Genomic DNA, 14,318 nt, shown 5'->3' with positions numbered 1-14,318 from the left:
GTTTAAATTTTCCTGACATTATTGGGGATACTTCTAATATCAACAAAATGATGTCGTTTTATTTTATTCTCTAATTTTTGTACATTTGTTTGTTCTTAACTGCATTTGAAAAAATGTTCTACTCTTTTAACTAAAATGAATTTAAAATAAAATTTAATTCTCAGAAAAAAATGATAATTTTCATTTATTGAATTTCGGATAAGCTTCAATTATGTAAAACCCGCCTCCCCCTTTTTTTTTTGCAAATATATTAACCAAAAGTAGCCAATTATTGGAATATGCCCATCTAACCGAGCGTTTAGACAGCCAGTCATATCTCAGAAATGTTTGTTATATTTACTCACGAAAAATGCAGTCCAAAAATTTATACACAATGGGGAGTGCTTAAAAATGAAATGTTTTGTTTTCTTCTAGTGGGGTCTCCCTTATTGATACTGTTTGTCAACATAACAATCAGAACAAAAATTGGGTGATATTTTGTACAATAACTGTAATAATAATAAAAAATCGCTCGCTCACTAGATCAATGTTTAGCTCGAAAAATATATCTTTTTTTTTATTGCATAAAATGAACAAGTTTTTAGAAGTATAAATTTAAAAAAACGATAGTATGGATGAATTTTATAAGTTTTTGTGTCAAACAGTATCATATACATCAAACCATATAAGAAAAACGCTTCTTTCTTGATCAAAAATTTTTTGGATAAATAACAAGAGATATTTGTACATATCATGTATTAAAACAAATGAATATCTCGTGTTTTTTATTATTTTTTAATTTATAAAGTAAATTGTTGAATGTATGGGGAATTTTAGATAAACATAAAATTTTAAAGAAAATGTGAAAAGAAAATATGAGCAATGACATCCATATGAAGAATTTAGTGAATCCCTATAAATAATGTTTAAAAATACACACAAAATTTGTTTATGAAATTAATAGCAATAACGTCCTATATTTCCTAATTCAACAAAAAGGTCCCCGAAAAGAGAGGAAAAAGTAATTAATGTAAAATACTTATTTAATTAAAATACATTATTTTGGAATTATAATAATGCGTCAATATTTTACAACCAGTTTTGAATATTAATACCCAAAATTCATATTTTCTCTCTTGTAACACATGGTGAGATCGATTTGACGTTCAAAGAAAGAAAGGGGTTCCATATGTATTATTTTAAATATAAGAGACCCATTAAAACTTAAAATCATAACAGTAACAGGATCTTGGCTTTTAGTTAGGCTGTCTTTTTCCATAGTGCGCAAAACCCTTTTCGCTAATTACGTCGATAAGTTGACGTTCCGAAAACAAGCCAACAAAAACTTTAGGCGAAAATCTTATATATTTAAACATGTACCCAATAAATTAGATATGGTAGTTAATCTTTCTCCTCCATAGTCTATTTTAGACTATCAGTAAAAATTTGATTTTCATTAGTTGCGAAAATCTGTGTTTCATTCTGCCTAAGAAGAAATAACAGCGAATTATGTTTAATAAAATTTATCAAAAAAATTTCCAGGTTTATAATAAATGTCCCTGATTTTTTTTCCAACCTCTCGGAATTTTCTGAGGATTCCCGGTCAGCTGACCTCTCTATTGAATAGAAATGTACCAGTATTAAATTTTAATTATGTAATATCCTCGCACATTTGTCATCAAACCTTTTTGAAAAATATTAAATAAATAAATCGTGTCTTGGACTTATAGACAGTATAATCATCCATTATTATTATTAGATAACGAGACTTAATCCTAAAAAATTTAAGGAAAACTGATCCTATATATATTTGTTAGGAATTGATTCACTTTAAGTTTTAAAAGTATTAAATTATATAAATACTCATAGTAAAGATTCAGTGGATCCATTCTTTGTAATAAAGTGTGGGCATGTCTTTCCTTAAAATATTCTTTAATCTTCCATATGTGACATAATTTAGATGGGAAATTTCTCGTAGCTAACTCTCACTATTTCCAAGGAAAATAAAATAGAAGTTCATAGATTATTCCATTATCTATTGTTTCTCTAAATAGTAAGTAATAGAGGAGTTAAGTATAAACTGTTTGATGTGATTTATTAAATCTTATAAAAAACGTAGATGGATAACAAAAGAAATTTCTTGGAAAAAAATTTATTATTATTATTATTGATTGAGATTGTATTATTTTTGAAATTGTAGTTACCAGCTATGCTGTATAGTTTCAAATCTCAGACAATCTCTTCAAATCATAGTAATTTTTTTTTTTTCACTTGTCATACTGTAAAAATAAAATCCAATTCAAAAAAATATTTTTTTCCCTTAATATCATCAAAAATTTATAAGTGTTCAAAAACTTGAAAAATAAAACTTAGTTTTGAATAAAATCTTGCAACTGTTTTTACCACATTTTCATTATCAAAATAACAAGCAGTTTGACAATCCTATACCAGGAAAGAAATTTTTGAAAAATTAAATGGCTATAACAAAATTATTATTATTATTATTATTATTATTTTTTTTGAAAACCTGGACATAGTGTTTAAATTTCCACAAATGCATAAATTGATAATTACATTTAAATATTACTACTTAAAGTAGTTAATATTTTGGTTCCTATTTAATAATTAACAGATTCTTGTAGTTTCTTAGTTGATGGTGGAAAAGCATGCTTGAACAAAATACTGTTACTTATAGTCTGATTGGATACAAATGCATCTTTGAATGAATTTATTAAAGCATAGATTGAATCAAATCAACAATAAAAACAACCACAAACTATTAATTTAAGAAATTTTAAAACGTAATCAATTTAACAGAACTAGTTGTCCATTCATTAAATTATCAGATACGTATTCGTAATCTCTATTAAGTAATATCGGGGAGAAAAATGATGAAATTCAGTAATTATGAAAATGCAAATGAAATCACTTATTCAAAATACTATATTATTAAAACTGTAATTAGAATTCTTTTTATAACATTTAAAAATATTTTTGCACTAAGCCAGAAAAATAAAACGTTTTGGCTCAATTTTCTGGTCTTGTATTAGACACAACTTTCAATTATTTATATGCTCTGCTAATATAATTTTTAAAAATTTAAATAGCGAAATTTTGGGAAACTTTATTGTGTCCAAACTTGATATAACAAACTTCTAAGTAAACAAGAAGAATTTGATTTACCTATTTGGCATTTTGGTAAATTTCTATATAAGTATGTGCAATTTTTATCATAATTCAGCTGAAATTAATTTCTTTTACATGATGCTTATTCAAAACTACACTTATTACAAGATATTCACATGACTGAACATGAATAAAAGTATTCTAAAATATGAAGTTAATTTTAAATAGTGTTTTTTATTGCTCTTCATAGATTGGAAAGAATAGGCAAGGATGGATTTTTTTAAATATAGAAACAAAACAAAAAAAATTCATTTCGGAAAACTTAGTGAATTATGCATAATTAGAGAAATTGTTTGAAATAGAATCTAAAAATAAATACACGAATAAAACATTTTTTTCAGTTAAAACAGAAATATAAATAATTGGTTTTGCTTAGAACACGTGGCCACGAATCCAAGAACACGTGGATTAAACGAATTTACACACGCACAGTTTTATGGCTAACAACACTAATTTATTAGACAACACAATTTTAATGCTTGTATCATAAATGAATGTATCATTGTTAATTTCATAGTATGCTGATTATTTTTATGACAATGATTCCTTTGATGATATGCATTGTTAGAGTTGTTACTTGGTTATAGAAAAACAATTCTCTATACCTTTGTTATTCAATATACCCCAAATTTAAACAAATTCAGTCTTATTTTTAAGTCGCTTTTTACATTTAAGTTTTTAATATTAAATGAAGATTTTAGGACTGGCACATGTTGGGTAATTAAAACTTCCAATTAGAAACTTGGCAGCTGTTTAAAATGACTTTAAGATAAGTTGTGTGGAAATTTTCAATACTTTTATTTAAATTATTAGAATGTATATGTTAGAAAACATGCCACTGTTCTTTCCCCCTTCCTATAACCCTAATAGTTACAAGAAAATTTTTCGAAAATATTTGGACTTCAAAAAAATCAATGGAAAATCTTTGAACATCAATTTTTCTAGAATTTTGTTTGATAGGGAAGCAAAGAATGTGAATTCTTCGAAGGATATAATTTGAAATTTATGTAAAGAATTTAATAATATACAAACAAGAAGTTTAACCTGCTGTATATTAAAATAGCAAATTGTGTTTTAATTTCTTCAAAATATGAACACATTTTGTTTGTATTAAATTTCAAGTTTATAATAAAACATTTAAAATCATAGCGGATTTACTGTCAATTTGCAAATTATTTTTGTTTAAATTCAAAATATTAGCTTTTTTTTTTTAATTTGATATATTTCTAACGAAACGTTAATGTAATAAACAGCCTAACATGGTAACCTGGCGGCTGTCTTTTGCAACCCTCTCTGAATATTCATCAATTAGTGGTGACTGGAAATTCTTCTGTCAAAGCTTATTGGTTGATTCCTGAGCCAATTTGGCGAGAGAAAAGCAATGACTTACCACGCTTGGAAGACGCTTGGCACACTCTTACGCTGTTTTCACATAGTGTTGGTTGTTTTATTCTTGTGTTAGTATTTTCTCACCCGCTTGTTTTGAAATCGCTTTCGTCTGGATTGCAATAAAAATGAAGCAGGCACTTGAATCAGTCGGACAACGGAGGATTTTCAACAAAGGTAAATAATAAATCATTTTATTAAAATACTGCCATAGTAGATTAATGAATAAGCATTAATAAATAATCTTATTTATTTCATTTTTTGTTGTTTATGAAGTGTTGGTATTTTGATCAAATTCCAATTTAGTGTTGTACTTACGACATTAACGCAAATTAAAAAAAGGAAGACTTGAATTGCTTGCTTTCTGTGTAGCAATTGCTTTTTTTTTTTTTGCAAAGTAGGAATTTAATAATTTATAAACTCTTTATAAATAGAATTGAAGTTTTTTTAATGTGATAATGGAAATGAAATATTGGATTATTATTTTTTTATGTCTTGTAACATTGAAATTTATTATCAGATTTATAAAATTTATTTTATTATTAGATTAAAATTTATTAGTAGATTAGAATTATTGTGTATTGAATTTTTAGTAAAATAAAAAAACATATGTTATTTGATGCTGATCATTCAGGGAAGTTTTCTATTCTATTATGTTTAACTGTGCTAGTTTCAAAAAGGTTAGTTTTTACTTTTCAAAGTGAAATATTATGTCGAGGCATGGGTATAATATTTTTATGATGATTAATTTTTCTTTTATCTTATTTATTTCAAATTTTTACCTACTGTCTTTAAAATTATTTTGAAGTTCTCAATTTTTGAAAGATTAAAAAAAAAAAATGAAAATCCATTAAGATGAATTATTTTACTCTTTTCATAAACCTTTAGGCATTCTGCAATATTGTTGTGATTTGTTTGTCCTTAAAATGATCAAATTTTTTGACATATTTTCAATTACAATTTTTTTAATCTAATCTATTATACAGTTAAGATTTTATCTGCTTGAGTTGTCTTGTTATATTATGTATTAAAATTTTATTTAAATGTGCTTTATCTAAATTTTAAAACTAATTTTGACTTGTATATTTGTCTTCTAGCCCTCCAATCTGCACTTCGCTCTTCGTCTTTGTCCCAAAATGGTAAGATTTTAAAACATTCTTTTTTTCTGGTAAATCTTCATTATTTGTTTACTATTCTTTTTTTATATTGAGTTAGGTTTTGTATTCTTAAACTTGTTGTAAAATGATATCACCGATACAATTTTTGATATAGGATAGATTTAAAAACATGAGTCAATCCTTTTCAAAACCGTGAAAGGGGAAAATATCATATCAAATTTAGAACTTTGCCCTCTTTAAATCCCTCATAATTCTGGCAGTTATCATTTCTGAAAAATTCCAATTGTCATCCTTAATAAAATCTAATCATGATATGTTTAGATGATGCTTAAAAAAAGTATATATATATATATATGTAGATTTAATCAAAGAAACATAGCCATCGATTCCTAGCTAATTAAGTTGGCATACTCTTGATTGATATGATTCGTCTCTGATAATAATAATAATAATAATAATGGGGGGGGAGGGTGCATCTATCTCATACCTTTCTATGAAATAGACTATTGGACAAAAAGCAAACGTATTTCACAAAAGCATCTGTATCAAGATGATAATGAGAAACTTATATAAATTTTGTCAAATTTTATTAGTTCTGTGATTGATTAAAAGTTTTTAGAATTTTTGCTATTTTAAATTTAATGCATGATTCATTTCAATCTACTGCTGTATTTGTTTCTATTTATTGTTTCGATCTGTGATCAATTGGATTGTTAAAATACTTAGCCAGAAGAGTTATTATTAAAATTAATATGTGCAATGGATATTATTAAGATTAAACATATATGATAATTGTTTGGCTAGCAAAATTCAAGACTATTTCATTTAACGAGTGCAGCATTTGCTAATAAATTTTCAACTAAATGTAATACTATCATTGAAACATCTATAACATATTAAGATTTATTTTATTGTTCATGAATTCTATGGACATATGGAAAGAATTCCCACTACTTTTGTGATGAATAAGAAACTGAGATGCAAGAGGAAGTTCAGATTTTTTTTCTTTTAAAGTTTTTTTTTTTTTTTAATGTTATGTAAATTGAATAGAAAAGAAAAATTTTATTGACACATAATTTCTAAATTTGCACGATTTAAATGATGTCATTTGTAAAGTGAATGAATTTATAATGAATATGAATTATAATTTCATGATTTCTTCTATAAGTAGTCATGAAGCGAAAAAAAATTTTGTATATATGTATAAACAAGAAAAATATTAAAATTGTATTTTTGATTTTTTTCCCCCTGTATGTTAAGAAAAATAATCTGGAATCCTTTTTATATATTTTCTTTTGCAGTATTTAATGGAATTGTTCTTAGAATGTGTTTTTTCATTGGTGTTAATTAGTATTAAACACATTTCTGCATTTTGTGCAAATTTTATATATTGTAAGAAAAATGGGATGAGAATTTGAACTTGTTCACTTAACAGATTTAGAAAATTTAGATTAAATCGAATTCTTTCAAATCCGTATAAATTTCTTTCAACAGATGATTTGTGAAAGTCAGGGCTTGAAATAAAATTGTACAGTATGTAGAAAAAGTCAAATTAATTTATGTTTAATTATTGTAGTGTTATTATTTTAGTAATTTTTTCACAATACTTAAGTAATACTATCGATCAAATTTGTATATTAATAAGTCTTTAATTTACAGATCCTGTAGCATGCAAGGGAAAATGTAAGATAACTGAGAATAAAACTGCATCTGCTTATAGACCTAATACACACAAGCCGAAATCCACTGAAGTTATGGCTGCAAGTTGTGAAAATCCTCTCCTGATAGATATGAATGCGAGTAGTTCGTCACCCAGTCCTGATAGTGAAGCCATCCCATTTTTAACAAAAAGTGCATTTGATCGGGAAAGTTTGAACACAGTTCAAAATCAAGCTGCATCATTATCTGATCTACCTAGTATGCATATTCCCAATCCTGCAGACGCAATGGCTACAAATTTTCAAAATCCTTGCCTAATGAAGAACAACAATGAGTATAATTTACCAACCAATCATGTTACTGAAACCTCTTTATCTGATCTGCATTTCTGGGTAAGGAATACTCACATGGCTTCAATTCAAGAAACTTTAAATATGGTTCCTAGTGATGACACTGATGCTTGGATTATAAAGAACCGTCTAATGGCATTGCAGCAACTAAAGTCTGATTTTCCTGATCAATATTTCTCCAGTCTTAGCATTTCTCCTCCAAGCATGACCGATTCATCTGGTAAGATATTTGTTTTTCTTAGTTTTAAATTTTGATGTTTTTCTACAAAATTGGTTCAATGAAAGGATGTTTGGTTAACAAAATTGAAATTTCTGATTTTATGGATCTATTTTCAAATACAGTGTTTACCATTAAGAGTTAATAATAAGTGACTTTTTTTTTTCTCTTGGCAGTACATAAATGCTTATTTCTGAAATTTATTGTGAAATCATATAGATTCCTTATATTTTTCTATGCAGAGCAGTTTTCGGTACATTTGTAGTACTTGTTATCTTTGCAAATTCTAAAAGATTTGCCTTTAGGTATTCGAAATCATATAGTTGAAAAATTGTATTTATAAGATATCTATTGCATATATAAATTTAGATAGTTGAATGTTATTTCAATCAATGATATAGTGTGGTTTTAATATAAACTTTAATCTCAAATTTTCTGAATTTATAGATTTCTTTTTTCAGTAATGGTCATGTTTATTATTAAAATATTTGTGTGTGCTCCCAGCTTTCCTTCATATTATTTTTCTTGCGGTTATGCGAACATAGCTCTTTTTTTAAAAAATATTTATTGTGGTTTATTTTAATTACTACTTGTTGTCTGCTGCTTATTTTGAATTTAAAAGTGTTTTTACTTTTTCAGGGGAAATATCTCCAGTTGCAATGTATAATCCATCAGATCTTGGAGCTTTCAATATTTCACCATTGTCATCTAGAAATTCACTTTCATCTGCAAATAGTTCTTTGAAAGATGCTCCTCTTACTAATGAAAAATGTAAATTCGAAAAACATGATAGGTAAATATTTACATGTTTAAATATTATCTTAATCGTAATGAAATGTATATATCTATTCATAAATTTCTGTTTTAACATTATTGTTGCAACATATTTTCTCTACTGCATAAATAAAAATGGGACAGTTGAATTAAATGCATATTTTAACTTTTTTTTTTTAATTTTTAATATGAAATCAATCAAACCAGTAATAATTTTTCTTCTTTGTAATTTATATAAATTCAAATTATTATGATTATTTCTATTATTATTTTATTTACATTATTTGAGTTGACTTTTTTTAAAAAATAAAAGGCTTTACAATTAGCTTTTCCCTCTATTTTGTGTGTTAAAATATTACGAGTGATGTACGGAAGTCATTATTTCCATTCATTGACATTTGTCTAATTATAATTTTTTTTTTCTTTTCTCTAGGCGTATCATGCATCAACAAGATGGAATAAAATTAGAATTAATGCTTGGAAGAAATTTTTCAAAAAATGAAAAATCTTCTGGGGAGAATTCTTTATTCCGTGGCAAATTACAATCTGGATTCAAAACTGATCAAAGTACTGGAGTTATTGATAAAAATACAAAGCAATATTTGTATGAGAAGTCATATCAAGAAAAAGAAACAGGGCCAAAAAATTCAAAATCTGGAAGTAGTAATGTAGACTGTTGTGAGACATTTCATAATAATCATATGGACAAGAATAAAAATAATGTAGCTAAGTTGGCAAGCTATGATGTTGCTTCTTTGATGGTTCTGAAATCCACAACAGGCTTCTTTGATTCTCATTGTCATATTGATTTATTGTTGGCTCGTGAGAAGTTTCAAGGTACATATGCTGATTATATGGCTCAGCATAAAGATAGTTATCCGCAAAGCTATAAGGGTTGTATAGCAGTCTTCTGCAAGCCATTGACATTTGCTAAGGTAAGGATTTTATTGAAAGTTTATTTTTATTTTTTTATCAGCTTAACTTTTTAAATATCTTAATATACATCTAAAAAATTGTCTTAAAAACAATCTGAAACAAGGTTGAAAAGATTGTTATCTTTTGAACGCTTTTTTTAGTACTCAACATTTTTCAAAAATTGTTATATAAGTTTGTACTTCAGTTCTATTCAGATTTAATGAAAAAGGAAATTTTTTCTTTAAAAACAATTCTTTTATTGGTGACTGAGATGTACGTTGTCCATTTTCAAATCTTTTCTTAAATTTTAATAGATTTAAGGCTAATTAGTATGCATGTATGATTTTTACAAAGGATATTTATGATTTAATTCAAAAATGTTTTTCTTGTTTTCATGTCAGATTGTTTAGACAACCATATTCTTGTTTGAAAAAATACTAATGGATCCTTCTTCCCTTTCAAACTAAAATAAAAACTGTGTTTATATAAAGGTTACATTAAACATACATTTCTTCTTTACAGAAACAAATGTGGCAAAAACATCTTGAGCAAGATAATGTTTGGGGAGCTTTTGGTTGTCACCCAAAATCAGCAAAATTTTATGATGGCAAAACAGAAGAAGATTTGTTAAATGCTCTGAACCATCCAAAAGTTAAAGCCTTAGGCGAAATTGGATTGGATTATTCAAAGGGGTAAGTTAGAGGTTTAAATCACTTTTTATTTTTTTACAAATTCATCACATTCCATATCAAAATTTCACTGTTCATTCATAGCAGAGAGAACCAATTGCTGCTATGATGACTATTATAGCTATTCTATGGATAATTAAAAATTGATTATAATTAATGATACAAATGGTTCAAGAAATAAGTTCATTAGTTCTGCCAGACGTATAAAAGTGTATCTGAATACCATTTAATAATATGAGACCTTTGTTTTCTGTATTGATACTCATACTTCATTACTGATTTTTATTTTGGTGATAATAAAGTTGCATTTAATTACTTCATGCTATTAAAGATCCTCTCTGTCTTCATTTCTAATATAAGATCTTTAGATTTTCTTGTCATTATGCTTACAGAAATTTTTTAATTCGTTTCCACCGAAAGAAAATTTGTTGCAGAGTTTGTTAAGAAACTGCATCTGTGTTTGGTAGATATTTTGTCTTATTTTACTACTAAATTTTTGTGACTGATCTAGGGTTACGGCTTGATTCAGCAGGCCTTTAAATTTTATTTATCTGAAATCTCCCTATAAAATAAGAGAGAGAGTTAATCTGTTTTGTTTATAGTTTGTTTAATTGAATTTTAAGATTAATAAGTAATTTTTGTCTTTCCTTCTTTAGAAATCAGTGTTCAAAGTTAGAACAACATCATGCATTTAGAAGGCAATTAAGAATTGCCCAAGAAAGGAAACTGCGGCTGGTAATCCATTGTCAGGATGCTGATGCTGATACTATTAAAATTATGCATGAAGTAAGTAAAAATGTTATAAATAACTCTCATCATGTATAGGTAATCTTAACCTTTATTTAACTCATTATTTACTAATTATCAATATAATGATTATTTCACCAAATATGTTTTAATTGGTATCTTGATCTTGTAAGATACATTGAAACTTTATTTTGGCATTTTTGTCTCAATGCCTGAATGGCATTTGGGATTTAATTTTTTTTAGGACTGTGAGTCTTTATTAAATGATTATAAAAATATTTCCTATATGTAGTTCATGCATCATTGGCATATTGAATCACATTTTTATATGCATATATTTTTTTTCTTTTAGATACTACCTAGAGACACGATTTTCCACTTGCATTGCTTCACTGGTAGCTGGAAAAGGGCTCAAAAGTGGATACAAGAATTTCCTAATGTTTTCATTGGAATCACAAACTTGGTGACATTCCCTTCTGCTACTCCAACTCATGAAGTAGTTCGGCAGTTGCCTTTAGAACGTCTGTTACTAGAAACAGATGCACCTTATTTTGTACCTTCAGTGGTAAGTGTTTTTTTTTTTTTTCCCTTCCACATAATGTCATATATATATCTAAATATATAGCTTTAAAATATATACTTTAAACAGTATTTCTGACTGCTGAATATTTCATTTATAGTGTACAGTGTCTTTCAAAAGGTTTTGCTCCAAAACTAAAAACCTTAAATTTATTTGCTATGAGCAAATTTATATTAATATTTTTTTAGGCAGTTTTTGCATTAGAAATTTTAAGTTTTATCCCAGCAAAAATGTAGCTCAAAAAACATTTTCATTTCTTAATAACATGAAATTATTCAACTTTAAAATGATCTAAGAACTATTGGATTAAGGTACAAATTTATTTATAACTAGAAGTTTAACTATTATAACTTTTACAAAATGTTTTGATTTGCTATGAGTCAATTTTTAATACTCTATTTATTTTTTAATTAATATTTCTTTTGCGTAGGTTCCCAAAGGTACTAATTCTTCCCATCCTGGTATGGCCATACATGTTGCAGCTCACATTGCTGCACTTAGAAAGATTTCTGGGGATACAGTTCTACACTGGACATCTACCAACACACGAATTGTCTACAACATAACATAAAAGCTTCATTCTACTGTGATAATCGAATCTGAGGATGCTTACATCATCTACTGTCATGAGGTTACTCGTGATATTTTTCTCAGGATGGAATCCTCAAGAGCAAACTGGATTGCTGTAAACCGTACAGAGAAGTGTTTTTTGCTTCAGTTGATATTTTCTACCACTTTCAAGCTACTGAGCATTTATTTTGTTATGAATAAGAAATTTGTGTGTGTATATTACACAAGAGATTTATTTTTTGTCAATGAATCTCCTAAATTGACTATTCAAGCATTTGGCTTACAGTTAGCACTATGGTGGGTGTAATGTTTGGGAGTGCAAGTTGAACTACTGTGAAATGTCAGAATCTTCTGTTTATACCTAAAAACAGGATCTCTGAACAGTCCACTTCTGAGTGAAATGACAAAATCATTTATAATTGTGATTGCTGTGAAGTTTTTTGTTTAATATGCCTTTATTAGTTCTGGAAATTAGTTGGCACTAAATTTTCTACATTTTATACATGATTTTTTATTTTCTACCATGAAGCGTTCCTGTGATGTCACTTTTTAGTTTTATGAGTAGTACACTACTTGCGTGTACAAATTTGTTATAAATAAAATGTTCTTTAATTTGAAATTCAAATTAAACAAAAATTTATAATATGCTATTAAATTTGCAACCCAAATTATTCTGGCAAGATATTTTTAACATTTAGTTTAATAATAAAAAAATTGTGATTCTTTTATTTAACTCTAAATTTATTGTTAAATTTACAATTGATTTCAGTAAGAAAGCACTAATAATCTAAAGTATGTAAATAGTTTGATGAATTTTAAATGAAATACAATGTTTAAAAATGATTCCCTACTTTCCTCATATTGTTCCTTCCTGTAATGTCATTGATATACTCTACGGGAAATAGGAAGTCCACTGCTGTGGTTTGTTTTATTAAATTATCCAAATCTGCATACAGTTTTATGTAAGGCTATTCTTTGATTTTTGAATTCTATTTTATAAGTTAGTGCTTATTAGATTGTGACCAATTTTATCACTGAAATAAAAAGTAATCACCTTTTTATTAATTTGCTTTTTGAATTTTTTGTAAAATAAAAATATTAAACATATTTTATGAAATAAAAACATTATTCTTAACGTGATTGAATACTAACATTAATTTTGTCGACTTTACTTTTTAACTCAACCTGGACATATTTCCTATAGCTTTCATAGTTTATGTTTTAAGTAGCATTTAAATGATAACTTTTCAAAAATCTGTCTTCTAAAATATTCAGCTTTATACTGTTTAAAATACTATTGGAAGAGCATTTTCAGTTTATTTTAGGTATTAACTCGTTTTTCTTAATTCAACCTAGACATATTTCTTATAACTTTTATAATCATTTTAAATAGTTTACATTATAGATGAGTCGTATGGAAGTATTTTAAAGTTTCCATGTCCAGAATAGCCTTTTCTGTGATACAAAACAATTCTTATTGCATTATTTTAATCATATAAATTAATTTTTAAAATAAAATAAGATGCTGGAATTGTAGAATTGTATGAAAATAAGTTATCAGTGTGTACCATGAAAATATCTTGCTAATTATTGATAATGATCCTTTTAGAAAGGCAGTTTTGCACGAAACTTACAAAGTAAAATTAAATTTTTTAATTGTCTTACTTTGAATGTGATCTTATGATTTCTTTCTTCTAAGACCCATGATGAAGATGTTTCTGAGGTCTTCCATTTTAATTGAAATTTAATTTAAATCTCTACAAGTGTTCTTGTTCATATATATCATTTCATGTTGATCATTCTCAATTGATTGTTTTGTATGTTCTATCTATAAAATTTACATCATGTAATGTATATGAATACTAATTTGATTTTATGTATTCTGATTCAATATTGTTTCCCATTAAATATAAAAAATAATTTTTTTATTGCATGATATATATTTCTCAGGATCAAGAAGTTTTATAAACCTGTAATTGTATTAGTATGGAAGAATAATTTTATTTTCATAACTGCATTTATTCTGCTAAAATTTATATATGTGTATGCAATATATATATAAATGTATTGTGCCCTTTTCTTATGTATTCGATGTGATGAATTTTAGTGAACTTGTTTTTTTCTCAACTGTAATTTATACTTTACAAA

General features: G+C 26.5%; 1 protein-coding gene across 1 annotated transcript; it reads left to right on the top strand.

Annotated features, from left to right (window-relative positions):
* Nucleotides 1-2,554: 2,554 nt before the first annotated feature.
* Nucleotides 2,555-12,687, top strand: LOC129965403 (uncharacterized). The gene is made up of 9 exons (XM_056079250.1): nt 2,555-4,728; nt 5,649-5,690; nt 7,329-7,898; nt 8,535-8,688; nt 9,103-9,604; nt 10,107-10,276; nt 10,930-11,059; nt 11,373-11,585; nt 12,031-12,687. The coding sequence occupies exons 1-9, from the start codon at nt 4,680-4,682 to the stop codon at nt 12,169-12,171; spliced, it is 1,971 nt and encodes a 656-aa protein (XP_055935225.1). The 5' UTR covers nt 2,555-4,679; the 3' UTR covers nt 12,172-12,687.
* The last annotated feature ends 1,631 nt before the right edge of the window (nt 12,688-14,318 follow it).

Source organism: Argiope bruennichi, chromosome 4 (assembly GCF_947563725.1).
Source record: "Argiope bruennichi chromosome 4, qqArgBrue1.1, whole genome shotgun sequence".
In the NCBI taxonomy this organism is placed as follows: domain Eukaryota; kingdom Metazoa; phylum Arthropoda; class Arachnida; order Araneae; family Araneidae; genus Argiope; species Argiope bruennichi.
The sequence above is the reverse complement of the archived record's forward strand: the minus strand, read 5'-3'. Positions and strand labels throughout refer to the sequence as shown.

Bases quoted from the DNA above. Each gene is read 5' to 3' on its own strand.
- LOC129965403 (XM_056079250.1), top strand. From the start codon at position 4,680: ATGAAGCAGGCACTTGAATCAGTCGGACAACGGAGGATTTTCAACAAA. The intron at 9,605-10,106 runs GTAAGGATTTTA...TCTTCTTTACAG, and splicing joins AGCCATTGACATTTGCTAAG to AAACAAATGTGGCAAAAACA. The intron at 10,277-10,929 runs GTAAGTTAGAGG...TTCCTTCTTTAG, and splicing joins GGATTGGATTATTCAAAGGG to AAATCAGTGTTCAAAGTTAG.